The following is a 25,287-nucleotide window of genomic DNA, read 5'->3' on the forward strand; positions in this document are numbered from 1 at the left end:
AGGTGACCTGGACATTCAGTGAATGGAATTGCTTCTGACTCCTGTAAACCTGCTCTGAGGCCTTGGTGGCCACCAGCTTCACATGTGTACAATCCAGGGCTGCCACCACAACCACATTGGGCATGCCTGAAATTGCATTTAACCGTGCCTTGGCGGCAATCACCTGTTCCTGGGTGACGGGGAGGGCCATATGCTGGCCCCCATGGTGCAGGGGTACATACAGCACCTGACCTAGCACACTCTGCAGAAGGCAGGCTGTGAAATGCCATGCACTTGAATCACTGGATGCTGGAATGTGCCTGTGGTCAAGAAGTGCAGCGCCGACACCAGTTTGACCAAAAGGCTGTTGTGATGCCGCTCCTGCTCTCTTATGTCTTCCTGGATGTGGGGAAGGAGTTTGGTTATCGTCTCCTGTACAGGTGGTACAGGGTGAGGGTGTGTGTGTCTGTGATGGTTCAGGGCATGGCCCTTTCGCACGTCTTGTGTGGCCTCTGCCCACCACCTGCATTCTCCTCTTCCTCTCCGATGCCTCCTGTTGCCTCTGGTGGTCCTCCAGCCCCTGCAGCTTAGGTTGGCCTGGAGCAGCTCCATGTCCATGTACACTCTGATGAGTGGTAGGATGGTTGTGTGGGAAAGTGTCCTTGGGGAAGGTGTGGCCCTTTTGTACTCTTGGTGTGTGCATCGGGTGCACCTGGGTGGATTGGGTGCACTTGTGTGCAGTTACCACCTGCTATGAGGTGTGGGTATCTTAGCCTTGGTTTTGCCAGCATTACTGGCTAAAACACCTGTGTTACTGGCTTTTCCCTTCTTGTAATCGGATGGTAATACCATTGTGCCGGAAATACTGGCACTGGTGGTTGGGTCATCGGTAATTCCATTGCCGGTATTACCAGTGCAGGTATTTCCAGCGGTGATTATACCGGCACCGCTAGTACTTGCAACAGTGTTACTGCGGACTCGTAATTGGCGGTAACGGTAAGAGTGTTGGCAACCAGAATTACCGGCAATTTTACTGTATACCGTCAAACTCGTAATGAGCCCCAATGTCTTTATTGCAGCATCTTGTTGGAGAGACATAAACACTCACTGCAGCAGGTGCATTAACCCGACCATCTCTCTAACTGGGATTCATCGGAATCAAACGGACGAAGAAAAAAGTGTGGTATGTTGGGTTGCGATAATATTTTTGGGGAAGATTTTAAAATTTGACTAGTAGCAAATCATGTGAGGAAATGGTGTCTTTGAGAAATGTCTTTTTCAACCCCATTCTAACTTCCACACACCAGGGACTGACTACAGTTCTATTATTGTTTAACTTTCAGTAGGGGAGTCAGCTTTTGGTACGGGGGGGCGGATAATAGGGCAGCAGCGGGAAGCAGAGGGTTCAGCTGGGGCACCAGGAGGGAGGCAGAGGGGGCTCTGCCCCCACCATGCCTGCGCCACTATTAACCTTTTGAACACCGATCAGTGGTCACATTGTAGTGCTTTAAGCATATTCTCTCTAGGCCTCCAGTGCCCAAGGAGCTGTTGTTACTTGACAGTTTAAACAGAAAAAAAACAGTTAACAGAATGTCGTTTGATGTTTTAAATGAAAGTCAGATAGCTTCTCTCTTGGGAGCGCGTTTCTAAACCTCACGGGAGAAAAGGTCTGAGCGGGGTCCCGGGGTCAGCCACTGGAAAGAGATCTCTGCTGCTAGCGCATTGACCAGCTCAGCTATCCTCCAAGGTGTAGGCTTACATTCCACACTCACCCGTTTGCAGTCGGCCTCCAGATGGCGCAGCAGGAATGGTAGGAAGATCTGAGCCAGGGAGTCACGAGCGAAGCGCCTGCGGGCGCGGCTGCTGTCCGAGTCAAACTTCTGCAAAGGAAGCGAACAGAGAAGAGTGACAGACAGTAACACAGCAGCACAGGAACTCACCTGCAGAACTACAAAGACAGCGAGAGGCAGAGAGGAAGGGGGACACGACAGGAAGAGGGGGTGGGGCCGTGAGAGATGGAAAGAGGCAGAACGGGGAGGAAGAGAGGGGGAAGGGAGAGCCACTGGGGGAGGCGAAGGAAAGAGAGGGGGAAGGGCGAGACAAAAAGAAAGAGGAGGAAACTGAAAGTGAGGGCAGAGGGAGACAGTGAGGGGGGCGCCGAGCAAGAGAGAAAGGGAGAGATAAAGAGACATGGGCAGATGGAGGGAGGGGGGGGGGGACGAGGGAGATGGACAGAGAGGGAGAGAGGGGAGAGGGAGACGCGAAAGAGAAAAAGAGAGGGGGAAGGAGAGGGACAGGGAGAAGGGGAAACAGATCGAGGAAGGTGAGAAAAAGAGACGGGGTAAATGGGGCGGGCCAGGGATGGTGGGAGAAAGTATGCAGGAATTTTACCTATGTAAGTGCCCTGAGGCAATCTGAAGAATGTTAAGCATGTCTAACAATCACGCACAGATATATGATGGAATGCCACATACGGAATCAATACACACGGGAAACTATAACAATTCCACGTACCTTTCAATCCCGAACACATATGAACTTAATATGATCCATGTACCTACATTATTCCATAAATAGGGCTTCACGAATTTATATACACAGGTATACGTGGCATCAACCTAATATATATGTGGCAAGTGACCAGAAAATTGAGGCACAATGAACGGCAGTGACAATAAAAATGTGACCAGCAAAACAAGGCACAGTAAGCAGCAGCAACAAGCAAAATGTGACCAGCAAAACAAGGCACAGTGAGCAGCAGCAACAAGCAAAATGTGACCAGCAAAACAAGGCACAGTAAGCAGCAGCAACAAGCAAAATGTGACCAGCAAAACAAGGCACAGTGAGCAGCAGCAACAAGCAAAATGTGACCAGCAAAATGAGGCACAGTGAGCAGCAGCAACAAGCAAAATGTGACCAGCAAAATGAGGCAAAAAGAGCAGCAGCAACAAACAAAATGTGACCAGAAAAATGAGCAAAAAGAGCAGCAGCAACAAGCAAAATGAGGCAAAAATAGCAGCAACAAGCAATATGTGACCATCAAAATGGGGCAAAAAGAGCAGCAGCAACACGCAAAATGTGACCAGCAACATGAGGCAAAAAGAGCAGCAGCAACAAACAAAATGTGACCAGAAAAATGAGCAAAAAGAGCAGCAGCAACAAGCAAAATGAGGCAAAAATAGCAGCAACAAGCAATATGTGACCAGCCAAAGGGTGCGAAATGAGCAGCAGCAACCAGCCAACTGTAACCAGTAAAATAAAGCATAGTTAGGTGCAGCAACAAGCCAACTGTGACCAGCAAAATGAGGCAAAAAGAGCAGCAGTAACAAGCTAAATGTGACCAGCAAAATTAGGTAAAAAAAGCAGCAGCAACACACAAAATATGACCAGCAAAAGGAGGCAAAATGAGCAGTAGCAACAAGCAAAATGTGACCAGCAAAATGAGTCAAAAAGGGCAGCAGCAACGAGCAAAAATTTTGCTCGTTGCTGCTGCTCTTTTTGACTCATTTTGCTGGTCACATTTTGCTGGTCACATTTTACTTGTTTCTGCAGCCAACTCTGCCTCTTTGCTGGTTACATTTTTCTTGTTACTGCTCCCCATTTTGCCTTATTTTGCTGGTCACATTTTGTTTTTTGCTGCTGCTCTTTTGGCCTCATTTTGCTGGTCATATTTCGCTTGTTGCTGCTGCTCTTTTTGCCTCACTTTGCTGGCCACATTTTGTGTGTTGTTGCTGCTCTTTATGACCAGCAGCATGAGGCCAAAAGAGCAGCAGTAGCAAGCAAAATGACACCAGCAAAATGAGTCATAAAGAGCAGCAACAACACGCAAAATGTGACCAGAAAAATGAGGCAAAAAGAGCAGCAGCAACAAACAAAATGTGACCAGAAAATGAGGCAAAAAGAGCAGCAGCAACAAGCTAATTAAAAAGGAAAGGTAGCGTAACCAATGAATGCGGCTGGAGGTAGGATGAAGGAGGCTGACGTCCTAGTGAACAGCAGCAGATGAAATGTGAGTGAATGAAGCAAGGTGTGCAGGGAACATGGCTCAATGACCATGTTAACAGCAGGAGGGGAGACCTCTGACCATTTAAAAACGGAGTGATCAGTAATTGGACCAGGGTGATCAGTGAGGCAGGTGACCAGTGCATGAGGCTCGATGTTCGATGAGCAGTGAATGAGGGAATACGTTGGGAATGAGGCAAGCGGAGCAGTAAACGGGGCAGCGTGAGCAGTGATTGGAGCAGGTTCACCTGTAATTGAGGCAGGCTGAGTAGTGAAGGGAGTTTACATTGAATGCGGCATGCTGTACAGGAAGAGCGGCTGGCTGAGCAGCAAATGCGCCAGGCTGAGCAGCAAATGCGCCAGGCTGAGCAGCAAATGCGCCAGGCTGAGCAGCAAATCGCCAGGCTGAGCAGCAAATGCACCAGGCTGAGCAGCAAATGCACCAGGCTGAGCAGCAAATCGCCAGGCTGAGCAGCAAATGTGCCAAGCTCAGCAGCAAATGTATCCGTGGACAGTAAATGTAGCAGTAAGCTGCAATAGGGGCAAGCAGGCGACGAGTCAGCAATTGACGCAGGATTAGCAATAAACACATCATAATGTGTTTTAAAATAGCACCACAAATGTCTCCTGGAACTAATTTTGGACGATTATGTACAGGAAACATGTACGCTCAACCTAGGCAGATATAAAAGACAAGCCGATATGAAAAGGATAGAGCGGGGATTCATATATTAGGAGGAGAGTCGCTCCAAGCACATGGCAAGATAGTATGGAAACAGTCGGTGGCAGATAGTGCAGGATACTGGAGTGACAACAGTATAGCACGGGGTTCTGTAACCTTTGGCTCTCCAGATGTTATGAACTACAAATCCCATCAGAACGAGCCAGCATAGCCAATGGTGAGGGATCATGGGAGTCATGGTTCAAAACATAGGCAGGAGGGTTAGCAAACGAGGGAATTAGAGGGGAAAGTGAAGTGAAACCGAAAAAAGAAGCCTCAACTATTGCATTTGAGCACAGATAGGAAGAAATGGCATAGGAGGGACAGAAAGCTTGAAGGTGTTGTTTGGTTATGTACCCACCGATTCACTGCCCAAGACCATGCTAATCCCCGTGGCCATTTCCACCCAGTTACTGCGCAGCCCCGCCCAGACCACCTCTACATGGGAACTCTGAGCTCTCTTTAATCAAAACTTACCATCAAACTTTGCACTCGAAATACATACAGGTGATTTTTTAAAGCAGCCTTCTGAGAGTTAATGACTTAATTGGAGCTGTAAACTGACTACTGGTGTAATAAAAATGACTTAACCAGGTCTGCCTTCAACCACTCGATTTATAAGCACTATGCGTGCCTTTCACTGATGTGAAAAATAAGCATTGGCAAAGCCAACAGTGTATAAGTATTAGGCATTTGTGAAGCACTGCTATTAGATGCCCAGGTACCAGAACAATTTTGCACCTGCTACCATCAATGCCCAGTTAATACCACTATGGCAGTGCCTGGCAAGGGCCTTTCCTATGCCTACACAAAAGCATTGCCACAGATTGTTTTGTACAGCACCTTATTGCTTTCTAGCTAGGTTTGACTTATATAAAACCCATCCCTTCATATTTTAAAGAAAACAGATTGGACTAGAGGAAGGCATTAAAAACCAACATCTGATATTATATTTAGAAAAAGGCATGGGTTGTTCTCAAGTACCACACATTATCCTGGTGACAATTTATTAGAGACCAAAGGAAAATTAGGTTATTATTTAACTCCTACCTTACCTAGGGTATGCAAACATTTCAATAAACTTTAGATGATAAAAAATTGTGCGGAAACTTGGAGATCTATAAGCATTGTCTTAATGAAAGCATTGAGCAATGTCTAACCTCGAGGCTGAGGATCCCAATGGACCAAGGGTAGAAAGTGCAACAGGGAGTGGGGGAGCTAATAGAAACAGTTACAATAAGGTCCTCAAGAAAATAGCAAGAGCTTGGCAGAGCCAAGAAGAGAAAGCTCTGGAAGCAGGCAACGGGAAGGAGAGTCTTCAAGAAGAACAGAGGCCAAAATAGTGGATGTAGCGGGGTCCCAGCGGGGGGAAAGCCTTGTGGATGACGCATAGGGTCTTGGACTTGTTCCTAGCAGCAACCGGGAGCCAGTGGAAAGATTTTAGGGCTGGAGAGTGGCGGTACCTGGGCTTGTGGCCAAGGAGTAGTCTTATAGTCCTATTCTGGATTAGTTGAAGGGGGACACAGGGAGGATAAAGGAACATTGAGGAAGAGGCTGTTGCAGAAGTCCAGCCTAGAGAGGACCAGAGCTCTGGAGACATTGAGTTTCTGGGGGAAGGTGAGGAAGAGTAGACTACCTCTGAGGAGGTGCAGTTGATAGTGGGCCTTCTTGACAAGGTCTGTGATGTGGGGAGAAAAGGAGAGAGAGGAGTCAAAGATGACACCACAGTTTATTGCCTCACAAGTGTGTGAGGGGAGGGGACCCAGAAATGGCAGCCAGAGGGTAGGATGGAGGAGGGAGCTGTGGCCCCAATGAGAACGATCTCAGTCTTACTGGCAATAAGGCAAAGATCATTGGCAGTACACCATGCCTGAATAGCAGTCAGAGACATCAGGAATGAGAGAGGAAGAGGAGGAGGCAGAGGAGGGAAGCTTGAAGGAGAGCTGCGTGTCATCAGCATAACACTGTAAGTGAGGAGAGAAGGAGATCAGGTGGGCCAGAGGGGCGAGGTAGATGCTGAAGAGCCACGGCGAGAAGATAGAGTCTGGAAGTACGCCGCCGGTTGAGTGTGTGATAGGCGAGAGAAAAGGGCCCAGTTGAACCTGGGTAGATCGTTTGGAGAGGAATGAGGTCAACCAGTCCAATGCAAGGCCCATGAGGCCAAGGATGTCACAGAGACGTTTTCTCAGGGTGGCATGATTCACTGTGTTGAAGGCGGAGGAAAGATACAGAAGTATGAGAACGGATGGAGAGTTGGAATCAAGGTTTCAGAGCAAGTCTTCACGGGTGCTCAGTAGAGCAGTTTCTGTGCCTCTGGTTGCTCTGAAGCCAGACTGGTCGTCGTCGAGACAACCAACAGATTCAGTATGTTGGATCAGTTGGGAGATGACCAGCTTCTCCAAGAGTTTGCACAGGAAGGGGGTAATGGAGATAGGGCGTAGTAAGCCAGGCAGGAGCGGCCGGCAAAGGGCATTTTGAGGGAATGATGCACAAGGGAGTGCTTGAGGGGTAGCAGTAAGGGGCCAGTGGCAAGGGAGTAATTACAGAAATTATACAAGGCTGGCACAAGGCAGGCAATGTTGTCCTTGATAGTTCTGGAGGAGCGGGGTAAACCTGTTTGGAGAAGACTTGTCTAGAAACCTCATCAGGAGCTATGGGTGAGAAAGAGGAAAGTAGGAGGGAAGGGGAGAGGGGGGCCAAGGAGGCCTGGGAGTTGGGGAGGGGTGCGGGAGGGGCATAGAGGAGAGCGAGAACAGGATGTCCTAAGGTTTGGTTAAGAAGTGGGAGGTCAGTGACATACAGGAGGTCAGGGATGGCAGGGGAGAAGCGGAGACTGCAGTAGGATTGGCAAGTTCCTTGCAGATTTTAAACAGTTTGCCCGTGTTGTTATTGGCCCCAGAGATTCAGGCTTGGATATGGGCCCTCTTCTTCGAGCAGATGGAGAGTCTGTATTGCCTTTGGAGCAAGCAGCAGGCCAGTCTGTCAGAGCATGTGCCTGATGCCCACCACTTCCGCTCAGCAACACTGCACTTGCACTTCAGGGAGGCTAGGTTCCTACCATACCAGGTGGTGCGCTTGGCGGCAGGCTTCATGCGCATCCTCATGACAGGGGCAAGGATGTCCAGGGTGTTGGTGATAGAGTGGTGAAGATTAGCAAGGGCTGAGTCAGTGTGGGGGTCCGTGGCAGGAATAGGAGGGGGAATGAAAGTGGCGACCAAAGCTGCAACGGACACTCGCTTCATCAGTCAAATGACGGAGAAGGGGACTGGCAGTGCAGGCAGAGGCTTAGCCGGGGGACTTGAGAGATCGAGGCGAGAGGACTGGAGAGCTTGGTCAGATGAGGAGTGAGGTGTGGTGAGAGGGTTGGAGATGGGGATGTCTGCTGAGATGAGAGAATTCAAGGTATGTTTGGCTGAATGTGTTCAACCGGAGGGATGAATGGTGAGGAAAAGAAAGTCACAGAGGCTGCGGAAGAGTACAGTGGTTGAATCGGGAAAAGTGAAGACTATTGAAGTCTCCGAGGAGGGGAAGCTTGGCGATAGAGGCAAGAAGAGAAGAGGTGAGGTCAGACCACTCCGAGAGGAAGAGGGAGACTGGACCAGGGGTTCTGTAGATGGTGGCGAGAGTCAACGAGAGGGTTGGGGAGACCCCAAGCCTGCAGATGAGGTATTCGAAGAAGGAGTAGGTCTGAGTGGGAATGATAGTAGCAGGGAACCATTCAGGGACTCTCTGTCTCCAGACCGGTTAGGCCTGCTAACACGTACTATTATTTACAGAGACGAGAAGGATTTTTATGGAGAACAAAGAGACACAGGGGCTTCCAGGCATCCGTGACCAGGCATTCCCCAAGTAAAGGCAATAAATGGCACTGGGAGATGCACATGAAGAGCAAGCTACCACCTTGTATAAGGTGTCTCTAGCCCTCTCTAGCCCTCTGGGGCAAGCATACCAGTTTCCTGTGGTTAGTACCCGTGACATGTACTGGCTCAGTATAACTCAATTTCCAGCAATTAAGACAACAACTGAATCTGATTCAACAAAGAGCTGTATACATGAGTTTGGAATTGCATTATATATGAATCTATGTAAGCCATATAGTGAAATGACGGCCTATAGATTCAGTTTTGATATTATAAGTAATAGTGGCGCAGAAATGTTTTTTCTTTTGTATCATGCACTTTGTTATAGTGGCTTCTATGGCTTTTTTTTGTTTTGTTTTGTAATTGTACAAAGGGGTACTGTTTATTTTGTTTTCTTTAATGTACTTTAAAAAGATGTGTGATTGTACATATGTGTAAGTCGTACAACTGTGTATAGTGCAATATGTCCGATATTGCGTATAATAAAAAAAAGACAAGAAAAAAATAAGTGACTTTTCTGGCACTCAGCCAGTTGCCCTTTAAACTGCTGGTCTAGGGTTAATTTACTTTAGCTTTTCTCCTTCACAGCATCGTGAGCTGCATAGCCACTGTCTATCAACTACATGTATATGTCAGATGCCCGTTGTAGTTATGAGCGGACAACCCTTCTAGCTACAGGCGCGGAGCTAACTTTTACATTTACCACTCGGGCCTCCAGCAATTATTCAGCAACTCTGCTATGAAACAGGTGGACACTCAAGCCCCCCTAAAATCCAGCTGCCCAAAGACCAAACCATCCACCCCATGGTACATCTCTGAGCTAGCCTCCACCAAATGCTCAATCAGAGCCCTAGAGAAACAGTGTCGCAAAAAACCATAGCTTGGCAGACCTCACCAATCTCAAATCTCTGCGCACAAACCGTAGGATTCTGATTACCGAGGCCAAAGCTGCTTACTACTCCACCAACATTGCATCAGCCTCCAACAGGAGCAAAGCCCTCTTTGAAGTAGTGAAGCATTGTACCAAACCCTCACTCGACCCCGCGGTACCAGCAAATTAGGGAAAATACAATGGAATCAACACATTTCTTATTGAAAAAATAGACAAAATCCGAGAGACCATCGAATAGACCTCTCACAGCATTAGCATCCCCGCACCTAGGCACACACACTGCCCCTCTGGACCGAATTCTCACCTCTCTTTCCCCGGATCTCCTAAAAATGATTGCCTCCCTCAAACCTACTTCTTACTTTGATGATATAATTCCAGCCTCCATCACTAAACAAATGACAGGCCCTGCGCTCAATGCACCTCTCAGCATCATCAATGCCTCCCTCGCAGAAGGGAAATTCCTGGACACCCTCAAAACTGGTCTCACACAACCTCTTTTGAAAAAACCTACCCGTGATCCAGACGACCTAGCCAACTACCGGCCCATTGCGAACCTCTTGTTTATTGGCAAAATCTTGGAAAAAGTAGTTGCTACACAACTACTCATCAGAATCGAACAACTCCACCTCCTAAATGACTATCAGTCAGGGTTCCGCCCCAAGTGTAGCATCGAGGCAGCCACCATACAGGTGGTGGATGATGCCCTCCTTATCATAGATAAAGCTGGCTCATTCCTCCTCGTCCTCCTTTACCTCACAGCTGCATTCAATACCGTCAACCCCTGCATCCTTCTGTCCCTCTTTGCTGACAGGATGGGATTCTCTGCCACTGTCCTGAATCGTTTTACCTCCTACCTCTCATGCATACACCAGGCTGTTCTAATAAACTTGTTGCATTCCAACTGACACCAGGTCTCCTGCGGAGTCCTCCAAAGCACCATCTGCTCAGGAATCCTTTTTAACCTTTACATGGAACCTTTAGGCACTCGTATCAAAGATCCCAATTTAGCCGTCCACCATTACGCGGCCGATACTCAGTAGTACATGAGAGTAAATAGCGCACAGTACATAATTAGTCTCCATGATTACCTACCCATTATCCAGTCCTGGATTTCGATTGCCTACCTCAAACTAAACGCATCCAAGACTAAATTCGGCCTCATTGGTCCGCTCGCTGAAAAACAACTTGTCCACAATGGCTCAATCATATGCACCTAGAGGGATTTGATCCACAAACTCTAAGATCCAGTAAAATCCTTAGGCTTCACCATTGACAGCAGCCTGTCTTTCCAGAAGCACATAGCCAAGACAGCCCCAATAGCCAATGGCCCCTATGTCTCTCTCTCTACTTTGCTACGCCTATGGCACTCACCTATATATTCCAATTGCTACTCTATCCTACTCATCTCACAAAATCTGGAAGAAAAAAGCTGAACAAAGCGATCCTGGCCTTTAACCCATGCCTACCTATTGCTGACATCTATGTAAATGCTACTTCCAGACAGAGTATTACTGACATCCTCTTTTCTGCCCCCTCCTTTGACCTATGGACCTCCTATCTGGTCTCCACTCTCTCCCCCTCACCCAGTAATGGTGGCGCTAGGTGGGAATTACTCCTGGCATACTTCTCATCCTCTAGGTGTATCATTATTGTCTATCACAATGGCACTATCATGGACCTATGTTCTCAACCTACTCTTCTCCATCTCGACCAGCGCCTGCCCCCTATCATAAACTACCTTCATTCTCCTGCCACTCCTTCTTCCTCTCCTCTAACCCATCCACCACCATCGACGGGAGTACCACGCCGCTGTACTCCCCCTCAGAAATTCTCCAAAGGTGGTAACCAGTTTCACTTAGCTACTTTGAATGCTCACTCTGGTGTCAAACACTCCTCTGACATTTGTCTCCTTCTCAAAGACTTTGACCTTGACGTCCTCGCTCTTCCCGAGGCGTGGTTCAATGCCAGCTCTGTCACTGCTCTTGACACTCTCCTTCCTGAGGGCTACACAATTCTCTCCAAAACCCAGACCCAACAGGCCTGGAGGTAGAGTGGCCCTGACCTTCCCCAAGTGGGTTCCTGCATCCATCATAGCTACTCAACCCTACTCCTCCTTTGAATGCCTCGTCTGTAGGCTTGGGGTCTCACCTACTTTCTCTCTCACCGTTGCACCTATCTACAGGCCCCCTGGCCCTATCTCTCTCTTCCTCTCTGGCTGGCCCGACCTCGCCACCTCCCTCTCAACCTAGTCTTCCAAATTCCTCCTCCCGGGTGACTTCAACATCCACTGGACTCCCTTGAATCATCTACCTCTGAGTTCCGTGTCCTTTGGAACTCCCTCCCTCTATCTATTCTTCCTTCAGACCCGACCCACTCTGCCGGTCAAACTCTGGATGCCCTAATTTCTGGCAACATCCCTAGCTCTAATCCAGGGCCCTAGCACTGCCATTCTCCTTCACCGCCATCCAACCTATGAAGCAAGTGTCAGTCACTGCTTTTGCCTCCACCTTCATCCCCCCTCGGGCCTCTACTCCTGATTCTCCCTATGACTCTGGTCTTGCTAACCTGCACCTCTCCATCTCTAACACCCTTGACATCCTTGCCGCCATCATGAGGATCCACCTAAAACCTGCCTCCAAGAGCAACAGCTGGTACGACTCCGATCTAGCATCTCTGAAGCGCAAGTGCTGAGTTGCTGAACGGAAGTGGCAGACCTTGGGCTTACTCTCTGACAAACTGGCCTGCCACCTTCTCCAAAGGCAATATTGCTTCTCCATCTGCTCCACATTCAAGTCCGCCTCTCTGGAGCCACCAACAACACAGCCAAACCTTTCAAAATCTGCAAGGAACTTGCCAATCCAGCTGCAGTCTCCACCTCTCACCTCCCTTCCCAGGCTCTCTCCACCGCTTTGGCCTCCCATTTCTCATCAAAAACCCAGAACATCTTGTCCTCACTCTCCTCCATCCCCATCCCCACTCCCTCACCTGCTCTCCTGCCTCCCTTGGCTCCCCTCCTTCCCATAGCACCGGATGAGGTCTCTAAAGTGATCCGCTCTATGAAGGTCTCCTCCAAAAAGGTGCTCCCTGCTCTTGCAGAACTATCAAGGACAACATCGCCTCTCTCGCCCCGGCTCTTGCTAACCTTTGTAATCACTCCTTCACCACTGGCTCTTTCCCTCCATCCCTCAAGCACTCCCTTGTGCAACCTCTCTTAAAAAATCCTCAGCTGACCCTTCCTGCCTGGCTAACTATCTCCACTATCCACCTCCTGGGTAAACTCTTGGAGAAGCTGGCCCTCCCCCAATTGACCATCAATCTGGATTCCAAGCATCCAGAGGCACGGAAACTGCTCTCATGAACATTCGTGAAACTCTGATTGCAAATCTCGACTCCAACTCTCTCGTTATCCTTATTCTCCTTGCTCTCTCCTTTGTCTTTGGCACGGTCAACCATGCTATCCTCATAATATGTCTACCTTGGCATCACTGACCGGGCACTGGACTGGCTGACCTCTTTCCTCACTAATCGTCCTTCCCAGCTGCACCTGGGCCCTTTCTCCTCTACGACCACACACTCCACCTGTTGTGTCCTTCAGGGCTCTATCATTTTGACATGGCTATTGAATATCTATCTTGCCGCTTTTGCTCACCTGCTCACCTGATCTCTTCCTTCTCTCCTCATTTCCAGTGTTACACTGATGACACACAGCTTTTCTTCAAAACTTCCCTTTACTACCTCCTCCTCCTGTCTCATCCCTGACTGTCTGTCTGCCATTCAGGCATAGGGTGCAGCTAACGATTTCTCTGTCTTAACGCCAGTAAGACTGAGATCCTTCTCATTGGGACACCTGCACCCTTTTTTCCAAGCAGAGAGTGGGGGGCAGTTCTCTCTCCTCGGCCGGTGCATCTCATTGGAACAGCCTCCCTGCATCCCTCATGCTTGAGCCGGACCTCCTTAAGTTCCGTAAACTGCTCAAAACTCTGCTTTTCTCTATCTCGTTCCCTTCCCTGTTGATCCCTCCACTGCCGCTGTGACCGGTGGCCTGACCCTCATGAATCTCACAGGATTCCAGGATCTTCTTCCCAGACGATATCAGCACTCCCCACCCCCACTGCACTGCCCTTGTGGGCCCCTGCTTGGCGGCTCTGCATCCCACCCTTGGAGGTCATCTGCACTAGCACATAGCCTGGGTATCTGCTCCTGGCTCCCCTTAGCACTTCCCTCCCGGGCCCTCCACCAGCACTTGTCCAGTCCTTTGATTCCCCCTCTTTCCATCCCGATCTCCTGCACTTCTCACTGCACTTGCATGTCCGAATTCCACAAGACCTAGTAGGAGCACATCTGTATATTATTTCTGTTTTGGCATTGTTATTTTCCCCTGTCCTCTTCCCATTTAGCCTTGTGGTGCTTTGAAACACAATTATGTTGTATAGGCGCCTAACAAATTCTCAATAAAATAAAATAAATAAAAATAGCATGGCTCAGAATCTCTACCCTTTGAAAAATCAAACCCTTCATCCAGCCACAGGACTTATGGACGTTTTGCAGGCTCTTGTGGACTTGCACATCGAAGGGGAAATGTTCTCCTGACAGGACTCCCTGCTGCTCTCCTGTCAGTCCACCACTCTGCAGCACGTCTTATTACAGGAGCATGGAAATTTGACCAAATTACCCCCATCTACGCAAACTAGATTGGCTTCCACTCCAAGCCAGGATACTGTTCGAGACTGCATTTATCATCTACAGAGCAGTCACGAGTAGCACAACATCATACCTGGTGGCTAAGCTCCCCATATCTGGGGACACACGCTCATCGCACAGCAAATCGACCAACCAGTTTGAATCAGAACTTGTTCGCAAAGAGAGGACCTGTAAACAATCCTTCCCTTGTCATGCACCCATCCTCTGCAACGGAATGCCCACACAATTCTCCAATTTCACAAATCTCTCAAAACATGGCTCTTTCAATAACACCTGACCAAGGACTAATTCCAATGGACACACATACCGACTCACAGACCTCACAGTACTGCGCTACTGTCTAAAAATGGCAAACCAAATGGTGGCTACCCACACTCTGTACAGCACTGCGCTGCTTTCGAGCTAGGTCTGTACTTTAAACAACACATTTAAAAAATAAATATATAAAAATGAAATCACAAGTCTGTTGGTGACATACTGGATAGTCTTTGGATTTTAAATGACACTCTATTTTCCAACAAAACTAAAAAGTGATGGATGTAAGATTTTAAATTATCATAATCACTGGCATTGCTCTGAGCGCTTTCTCAGTTCTTGCCCCTACTCTGTGGAATGATCTGCCATCTTCTATGCATGAGATTGAAGGTCATCTTCGTCGAAAATGCACCTTTTTTAGTTGTGTCTTGCTGTGTTTCTGCGGCTCACCGGTTGGTTTCTCCTTAGTGCATAGATACCCTTCGGCCTTAATTTGTGTTTTATAAATACTGTACAATAACTGTACAATACAAGATGTCATTTCATCAGTATTTTAGCCAGTCTCTACCATTACAGAAGAGAACCATCCTTTTGAAAACCGGCCTCAATACAACCTGAACTGCTCGGTCACGTGCCTCTGCACAGAAATAAAAGCAACCCCAGACAAGTTTTGCTTTCCCCTGCTGGATTGCATTTCTCAAGTCCCATCCCCTTTTGTTCACCTCTTCTTAACTAGATAAACCCACAGAAAAGATCATTTGAATATCATGTGTAAGGCACGTAAGTTGGTTGATACATCTGCTGCAGAGATCTGTGTGTAAGGTGCAGGTCATATGTCTGTCTCCTGAATGAGGTGGCACATATTTACATCCTTCTGAAGTTGATCAAATGAGTAACACTGAGTTGGCTCATACCCTCCTTTCTGGGTAGAGGGCGGGGGAAGAAGAAAATAAATGTGCTAGCGTACTTAAGTCCTAGGGAAACTCAAGTGGAAGCAGCAGGTGGCACCCAACTATCCTGGATGGTCAGAGAGAGAGGGCAAAACTAAAGCAATGTGTGGCAGGTAGCAAGCATGAAGCCTAGGCAGCCCCAAACCCAAAACCTCCACCAGAACCCCATTCACAAACTAGGTAGCCGGTGGAGACCCCAGAGATACAGCATCTAGTCTGGGGTGGGAGGGCAGTAAAGGACATCTTGATGCTGCTATCATTACATAGTCAAGGCCCATGCATTACGCAAGCTCCTTCACGCACCAATGTAGTGCATCATTTGTTTCACCCTTCTGTTGGAAAAGAACTATGCCTCACATGTGCTGTACCATGAGCAATATGCAAGCCAAGGGACAAAGCAGTATGTGTGGTGTGCACTATATAAATGATTGTTAGGAAAGATTTCCCTTAGGTGCAATTATCCCTCCATTTATGGACCCTCCCCCCAAATCTTTTGCTTTTGTTTAGCTAACCTAACCTGGCTTTTACCAGTGGAGCACAGCCTTCAGCTGTGCTCCCCTGAGCTTTTACTCATTTGTTATGGGGAAGCTAACACGTCCTTCAGACTTTCAGTACTGGGAAACTATGTTTCCCTTACTCTTTGACTATGTTGCCATTTCTTGGTAACTTTTGATCTATGTGCCAAGTACCTTACATTCCTGCACATAGGGGTCCTTTTGTTTTATGGCCCTAGACACCCTCTAAAGATGTTTGGTGATTGTACAAGTGTTCCTTGGATGAACTGGTGGCAGCAGTTTACTATCATAATATTTTTACTTATGTTTAATGAATAAAAGCGTGTTTACCACGTTTGGCTGAAGACTAGCCAGTGCCAAAAATGGCCGTGCCACAAAGTCTTTTGGCGATTTTGTCCCCTTGCCTTCCGCAGGTCGAGTGACCCGGGCATTCCTTATTTGGGCATGCAGCCTCCCACGAACACCGCAACTTTCGTGGGCTCCTTCATGTCACATGTCTTAGTGCCCAGACAGAGGCGGGACTATGTCTGGTCACAATCCACACTATTGGTGCCAGTATGTCTGGTATACCTGAATGATTGGAACCACCATGGGCCGTGATTGTCCCATGCCTGGAATGAATGCAAGAGAGCAGATCTTTGATGATTGGTTATCCCCGATTTGAGCACGAAACGAATCTTGGATAAGAGAAGGGGCTATACATACATTCCAGGTCGATCACCTGAAGTTCACACTGAACTACAGAAGGAGCCAAGTATCCTTAAATGCTAAAGCAGACCTGTGGAACTGCCGGAGATGTGCTGGATGGTTTGGCACCTTGAGCCCGCTGTTGATCCGTCGGAACCCTGTTTTTGCATTGATCACTGAAGGCCTGCAAGGTAGCTTTGACTCTTGGGAGTAGTGGGAACAACTACTCTCGGCATCTCCTGATTACCCTCAATAGAGCCTTTTCAGAGGTGTTCCTGGGCCCTCCAGTGAACTGACCAGCTCGAATCTGAGGTATCGCTAAAAAGCACCGCCATCCCGAGTTGCCACTCGTGACTTAAGGAATCGCCAGCTTGTGGACCTTGGTGTTGTCACGCCAATTTTTGTAGTCCTAGCTCCTCTGGGGTGCGATTTAAGAGCATGCGCCACACCACAAGCATTTGCGTTCTCTGTGTTGCCCTGCTGTGGTGACGATCATTGTTGCCTGCCCCCCTGTGCCCTGAGGTGTGCTGCACTGGAACTGTTCTCTTTTCTTCACCGAGTGCTGAGAAAAGGCTACTGTCCGCCATGGACGATTGTCCCGTCCCCCAGCTGCTGAGAGCCAGAGCGACATGTAACTGCAGTGCTTGAACCTACAAGTGACCTGGCCTAGACTGGCAACGTTTGGCCTGGACTGTGTTGAGGGTCGGTGAGTACTTGCATCACTTACTGGTGGCTCCCTTGGCAAGCAATTATTCTTTACACATAAGAATCCCTAAAAAGATACTCACCTTAGCTTGGCTAGCCTGCACTCCCTAGCTATTTCTGAAACTCGAAAGTCGCTCTGCCTGCCAGGGTAGACCCTCCTCAAATAGTAGGACACTGTTCTTCATCATCTAAAGCCCCTCCCTGAACTGTTACAACTCCCTGAAGAGGACCTGCTTTTTCTCGTAGGCACGACAGCGCGTTTTCAACGCACTCATGTACTTTTGAGCATAAGGCTCCCCCCTTCATAGGGCCGGACTGCTTAAGTTAAGAACCGACTCTGAAGAACTGCCTAATGTTATATTTGTGTTGCTGTACCCTTATGTCACATGTTGTGTTTGTGTTTTCCCCTTAATCGTATTAGCCAAAACGTAATTGTATGTATGGTAAATAGTGAAAGGCGTGTGTGGTAACTGTTTGATATTACTGCAGTTTATTTGTGTTTAAATATTAAGGCCTATAATAAATGTATATGTATTTTTTATATACACTTGTCTAAGCTTATTCTGCGGAGTTTTACTGTTTGTGCTCATTGTGGGCTTCCGATCACTCTCACCCCTCCTGAGACTTAGGGCCTCATTACACGGATGGCGGAGAACCATGGCGCTATTAGCGCCATGGTTCATGCCGGTAAAATACCAGCACCGCCTTGGCAGAAAGGGGAATTACCGCCCCATTCCAATGTTGGCGGGGCGGTAATTCCCCCTTCCACCATTGCCCTTCCCCATTCCCATTTTTGGCCCATAGGGCTCAATGGGAATGGGGAAGGCGCTAATTACGGTACCACAAATTGCGGTACCGTAATTAGCTCCCTGGGTCCCTTTGCGGGTTGGTTTTTAACGCCTGCAAAAAGCAGGCGTTAAATCCCCCAACCCGCAAAGGGACCTCGTAGTAAGGCGGTAAGGATTTACCGGTACCGGTAAATCCTTACCGCCATCCGTGTAATGAGGCCCTTAGTCTTGACCGCCTGCCAAGCTACTGTGATTGGTCTGGCTTGTCCAGAAGGTTCTCCTGTTCCACTAAACTAGGGTGGCCTCCTAAACCTCTGCTCACCAGTCAGAGTTTAGAAATCCATCTTAGCAATGATCAATATTGTCATGTATGGGGAAAACACCATAGTCTAATAAACCATGTTTTATTATTATATAGAGAAAACACAGAAGTGTATCGAATTATGTATGAATAAGGCTTATATCTATAGTATTGTACTTGCCATTTATATAGAGCCCTTAACCATTATTATAGTCTCAATGCGCTGGTGGTGGGAACGCCCTTGGGAACCGTAGTCCTGAGTGTTGGAGGTCATGGAGTAAGATTAGAATGTGTGTGTGCATTTGGCCAAATAAGGCTTAGCAGGGCTGTCCAGGCTCCGGTAGAGAGCAACCCATGAGGTCAGGCATGTGGATGGGTGCTGACAGGAGTCAGGAGATGGCGTGAATGCAAGAGACTGCCTATGTGTCCAGCGTGAGCAAATATTGTCATAGGACTGTGCTGCATGCTGATGTCAAAGATGTTGAGGCGTAGTCTGGTGTAAGTAGGCGGATATTTATGTGACCCACACAACCAGATTTTGTCATAGTTCTTGCTGTTTTCTGATGTGTGCGGTACCCATATAAGCGTCCAGTGTCCGGTGGAGTGTTGTAATATGTACCTAGCAGCTTCGGTGGTGAATTCCTTCATTCATCTGTCATTTGTATAGTGCTTTTACTCACAATTATGTTCCCCACGCACTGTTGGTTGAACGCACTCGGAAGGACTGGAGTCCAAGTTTAGGAAAAGTGGTGTGTGCTAAGTCATAAGAGGGTGGCCATGAACCTGCTAGTCACCCATGTCTGAATGGTGTGTGGATGGGTGCAACAGGTGTATACTATGCCCTAATCATGTGGATTGTGTTTAGGAGACAGAGAATTATGTGGGAAGCTACAATTCGAGTATTTCGCTTCAATCAATCAACATTCTATTTTTAATTTCTCTATTAATAATACACAAAACACACAACTAAAACAACATAAATAAAACAGCATAAAAAAAAACAATTTAAAATCTTCCAACTTCAAACCTCGATTTTTTTAAAATACCAAAGAGTCTGATAAACTTCGAGGCGGGTACAACCTAAGTCTATTTGCCTGCATTGTGCAAAATAAGCGTTCTCATGTCTAATGATTTCTGTAGAAATAAAAAAAAAGGTATCCTCTGAATTTAGGATCATATACATTGCTTCCTTAATGATTCCAATTTGGTTACTGCAAAAATGCATTTTTAACAGTTCCTTCCTCAGGTCACGATAGTGTGGGCAGATGAGGAGAAAATGAACCAGATCCTCATCTAGCTCAGTCTTACAGCCACATTTGTCTAAACCCTTCATACAGCTCATCCTTTTAGACAGAGGCAATAGATTTAAACGTGCTAAAATCAGCAGCCTTCTGCCTCCTGGGGAGTTTATTTTAGTAATTGGGACTGGACCCAGCTTAACCATTTTCAAAATGGAGTACCAGGCCAGCAATGGGAGGGATTTACAATTTACCATGTAAGAGGATTCAATTCAACACTACAGCTAAGTCAATGCCTAGTCTGGGAGACTGAATGGAAACCCTTATTGATATATCTTTATGTCCAGTTCATGAGTTCTGGATGACTACCCCTATATAACACCCCTCTCTTGGAATCCCCCTGACCCCACTGAGCCAAGAAGCATTTCTGTTTTGCAAGTTTAAAAGGTTTATTTGAGAATTTAAACAATATATATATATATCACACTTTTATAATGAATTAATAATTGAATATCACACTTAATCTGAGCAGTAATCAATAATGGATAGTCTGGCACTAGCACACTTCTTTATAATCAATGATGAGTGGTTATAGGATGGATAAGATAGCAACAATACTTTTATGGTTTCAAATAGATGCAATGTGGAATGAAAATGCAGTACAGAAAATAACTTGATAGGATTTCAGCAAAAGACAATGTAATCACTTTCTTGGACAATTCACCCCCTTCCCCCCTTTATGCAATGCAAGGAGATGAAGATGAGAGCACACAGTTCTTAGGAATGCAATCAAATAGAATTCAGTTCAATTCCCCCCCAGCAGCTTATACAACAGATAGGAGTTTTGAAACACAGGCAAAATGCTTTGAATATGGTGACAATGCAGTGAGAAATATGCTGAAAATGGTTATAATTTCCTTTAGGAGGTTCAGGGGGAGTGGTAGCTACTTGGGATGAGTTCAGGCTCACTTTAGCAATGATTCAGGGATGGTTCTTAAGATGCAAACGAATTTTAGCAGTTCAGGCAAAAGCTGCTGATTTTTACAGGTGGCTGGATTTTTAACCAAATCGCGAATCGCGGCAAAATTCGCGAATGCGTGAATCGCGATTACGACAAAAGTATAAGGAGTAGCAAGTCGGTTCTAGGTTCGTTGAAAAGCTAAGATCCTAGCACAAACGGTTACAGAGTTATGAAAGATTTTGTGAAGGTTGTCTTTTCGGATTTGAAATTTTAAAAGTTCAAAGCGACAGGTTACAGCTTTGCAGCTGCAGAATTGACAAATGACAGTGGTGCAGCTTTACAAATGACAGGTGACAGTTAGGAGGCAGTTCTGGTTAGATTAAAATAGTTTGGATTAGATTATTTTAACTAAGAGATTGGTTCTGCACAGTTCTACTAGGTACTCACAATATATTTTGAAATAGGCCTCGCCACGGATCTGGTCAGGTTTTGGACTGGACTCCGGTTCTGGTCTCGGCACTTAACAGCGGTCTGGGTCACTCTGGATCTCTGGCCTCTGGTTCTGGATACTGCTCTGCTTTCTCTGGGTACAGCACTGCTTCTGGATCTTTCTGGCACAGGGTTTCAGGCCAGAATCAACAGCTGGGCCCGGCTGTGAATAGTCTGCAAATGATTTTTGGGCCTGCTGACAAATACTTTTGCTTGCAGTGGGCCTTCTTGGTTCAAAGTTCTGTAGTCTCTGTTTAGCTTGGAAGTCTAAGTGTAGGATCTCTGGATGTGAAGTCGTCGGTCAGCATGCTCCGCAGCAAATGGAATTGAATGTCCTCTCTAGCTTCCAGTGGCTCTTTTTATATCTTTTGAAAGTGGGTGTGTGTGTGCAGCATCACTAATCCAGCCCCTCTCTCAATTTATCATTGGTCAAGCTTTCCTTTCTCTCTTGATTGGGGGAAAGGAAATGTGAGTCATGGTGATGCTGTTTTATGGCCTGCAGAAAGGACACTCCCTGTCAAATTGCACATAAATCTATATTTGACCCAAATACATATTGCACAGATACACAGTTGTTTAAATTTACATGCACCCATCACATATCACATGAGGTATACTCTGTTCAAACTCTGCTCTTCCTGGGGGCTTGCATTCAGAAAATGGCAAAATATTTTCGATTTCAGTGGGTTATGCAACCTTGGTTCTTCATTAAAAGTTATACACATATACACAGGCTGTCCATACCTACTCCAGTAAATTCCCATATCTCTAGCTTAAACACAGAGTATGTGGTGTCAATAAATAGCGGGGTTTTGCCCCAGAACATCACACAAATTGGAGTTTGGGCTTGAATCAAAGGTACATTTTTTAAATTAAGGCTCTCAAAGTTATACATTCCTGTCATTTGATTACAAAGAGTTATCAGTATTTTTATAAACTGTATTTTTTGCTTTTAATTCAGTTCTCAGAGTGTTGGAGTCCGCCTCCAAGACTTGGGTGGGTCAGAAACCATGCCTCTGCTGGCAGGCAGGCCTTTGTTGACAGGAAACAGTCAAAATCAACATATTCTATTCAAGTGCAAGAGCCTATTGTGTGGTCTCTGGGAGGCTTAGGTCAGCAGACCAGGGGGTCACTTTGCATTTGGTTATTATGACCATGTGATATCCTGGGCTGTGGTGTGAATCTCTTGAGGTGAGAGGGTTTCCCAGGCTTCTGGCCTCTGGGAACAGCAGGTGGCTAATTTTTGATTAAAATGCAGCCTTTGAAGTCAGCTGAGTCAAATTCCTTTGTCAGCAACTGCACTCAGATCTCCTGTCAGAGTTTAGACCGCTAGCGCCGCCTTGAGGATTTTGTTGGTACTGCATCCATTTTTGGGATCTTTCTTGGATTAATGCATTCCAAACAGGAATGGTTCTTACATGGTAGTAAATAATCCTTGCTTAACATTGTTTTGATGGGGCTGTGGAACCCCACAAAAGGGTTGAATCTTTAAAGTGGTCCGATGAGCCACGATTTCAGCAACTTTTTGACATCAATAACAGTGGATTTTTTTAACAAAGATCTTTCTTTACACTGGTGGGTGGCAAGTTAGGTAACCATTTTGGTGTGCGCACAAACTGTGTGGTTCTCCTGGATTCTGGCGCACATGTGGGCTTTTTGGCCATCTTGGATTTTCTAAGCCCACAGCACCAAATGTTGCAGCATGATAGCTCAAACGTGGGTCAGGACACCCAACAACCAATAAAATCTGACATGTGTGAAGTGACGCCATGAAGAAGAGAAGACACGTGGGCATGCTAAACCTGATGTATGAATATCTCAAGAATGAAGATGTGACTAAAGTGATGAAGTAAACATATATGCAAAGATAAAGAAAACCATATATACAAAGAAGATAAGTAACAAGAGATGCTTTTTGAATCAGTCCCCAGTGCGGCAGGATCACTTGGATGAGGGGTGTTCGGGGAGTGGAAGTTGGAAAACGAAGCGTGAGATGTGGTATCCCCTTCCCTGTAACACCTGTTCCCTATCCTACCAGGTAGGATACCTAGAAGCTCAACCCCCGTCCCCTTTCCTGACACAAACACTTTCTCACAGACAGTTCATCGTGAGCGACAACGGACTAACACCAGAGCCGCATACCTGACATGTCCCAACACCATGGTCAGGCAATTACTGATCATTATACACACCTGACTCCCATCATCCGTCCCCACAAGGATAAAAGGTGGAGCACAAAATCATACTCTGAGCGAGGAAAAGCACACAAGGAAGCAGCAGTTTCAGGATGGCGATTTAACACAAGGAGAAAGGCGGCGAGACCAGAGAGGGTTGCAAGGAGGGAAGTGCCCTTGGCCTCTAGAAACTGTTACTTTCACAAGCCTTGGAGAGTGAGAAGCCTAAGACCGGGAACTGAGGCTGATCTGTCCTGCACTTTGAATCAAAGGTATCCAGGGCACTTCCGTATTGATAACCCAGGCTGGGAGGAGCGATTGCCACTGTGGTACTGTCCTTGGCTCCTGCAAGAAAGCCACGCCAGTAAAAGCAGCAAAGCCGGTGAGTCGGAGAAACGGATACAAACTCAACTTGTGTTTTAACCAAGGTTGCAAGCTTCAACATTACATGAAGAATTCCACAAACGACAGTGTTTGAAGTTCATGTAATTAGAGGCACAAACAAGTGGAAACTAAAGGAGTGAATGCACTTTGAAGATACTGTGTACAGAGTGGCCCAGCGCCACGTGGGTGCTAATTCAAAAGGGCACTGTTTGGTATCCAACTGAATGGCAACTATATTGTAAAAGGAACTTCATATCGAAGTGGTCCTGCGAGCAGGTCAAGCTAAACCCTGTGCACATTCGAAAGTCTTTGATAAGTGTAAAGTGAGCTGCAATTGGTCCGAGCCTGGCTGAGGGAGACTAATTAAATATAAAGAAGGGATCTGACTCTAGCTGGGGGGGGATTCAGTGTGAAACGTGAGTCACCCGAGAAAGAATAGTTTCTGAAAATTAAAGTAAAGGCATCTGATCCCAGAAGGGGGTCCGCAGTAACGGAAAAGGGATCTGAGACTGGAAGAAGGGAATCCGCAGTAACGGAAAAGGAATCTGAGCCCAGCTGAGGGGGATCCATGGTGAGCCAACCGAAGTAGAAAATTGCAAGAAGAAAAGAACTTTATTTTTATTTGTTTTGTACATTAGGACCTCTGAATTAAGAGACTTTGATGAGGAAAGAGACTTGCGCACAGAAGGCCCTGATGCTGGAATTGGAACTGTATCCTCGTGTGGAGGAAGCCAGAGAGTGTGCTTGGCTCGAGTGAACTGCCTTGCCCCGTGCTGAAAATGTGGGGTAGGGAGGCCAACTGCCCAAACATTCTGACTTATCATTTTGTGAACAGTTCTTATTTTTTCATTAATATCATCCAACGCCATTTGTAACTTAGCGGTAAGGATTTGCAATAGGTTTTTTTAGTAGAAGCCCTTTTATTTTGACGGGACTCCACTAGGATTGCATTATTATTATTTTGATGGTCGTAGCTTGCTCCCATCTTACATTTAGGTTTAGATAGACATTTTTTATCCCCATTTTTAACTTCAATAAACACCCTTGAACTGTGGTCACTTGGGCATGTCTTACTTCAATACCATGCCTTCCTTACATAACTTAGGATATATAACACAAGTAAAGCAGCCATGTTCAGAAAATAGATGTTGGCATCGTATAATAGTTAGCAAGAAGCCTCAAGGAAAAAGACCACGGTTGCAGAGCTGACTGGTGCTGGAATACAGATTTGTGTAAGAACAAAGTATATTTGGTTGGCCCAGAACCAAGGATGCCACAGCAAGAAGCAACTGCAAGTCACGAAAGGAGTCGAAGAGGATAAGCCATGTGCGTAAGACATATTTCTCTTAGATTAAGTAAAGGAGTGAATAATTGTGAGTGTGAAGTATTGAACAATTAAAGATGCAGAAAGCATATGCAAGACGGAGAACCAAGTCTTGAGAGGCCAAGGAGAGTAATATCACCCAATATAACTGAATCAAATAGCACTATATAAAAAGACAGAATGGACAAAAATCATGGTCTCCTCACACGTGGTATTAGACCAGAATACAAGGTCTATTAATAAATCTCCAGACGAAGAAGCCTTGGCTTGGGGCCTAAGTGATGAGAGATGGAAGGCCAATTAGCAAAGGAGGGCTGTTGTCTGACATTGTTCCCTTGCACCTGGGTTTCGTTGCTTACAT

At 46.6% G+C, this 25,287-nt stretch overlaps 1 protein-coding gene across 1 annotated transcript in view; it reads right to left on the reverse strand.

The window, feature by feature from the left end:
* The window catches only part of NIBAN3 (niban apoptosis regulator 3), a 402,636-nt gene that overhangs the window by 24,029 nt on the left and 353,320 nt on the right, over positions 1 to 25,287 (reverse strand). The window contains exon 12 of the mRNA XM_069604007.1: positions 1,752 to 1,859. Within this exon, the coding sequence (XP_069460108.1) occupies positions 1,752 to 1,859 (108 nt within the window). The remainder of the gene's footprint in view (positions 1 to 1,751; positions 1,860 to 25,287) is intronic.

The sequence above is a fragment of the Ambystoma mexicanum genome, chromosome 3q, assembly GCF_040938575.1.
Source record: "Ambystoma mexicanum isolate Mex_15411 chromosome 3q, UKY_AmexF1_1, whole genome shotgun sequence".
Taxonomy (NCBI): domain Eukaryota; kingdom Metazoa; phylum Chordata; class Amphibia; order Caudata; family Ambystomatidae; genus Ambystoma; species Ambystoma mexicanum.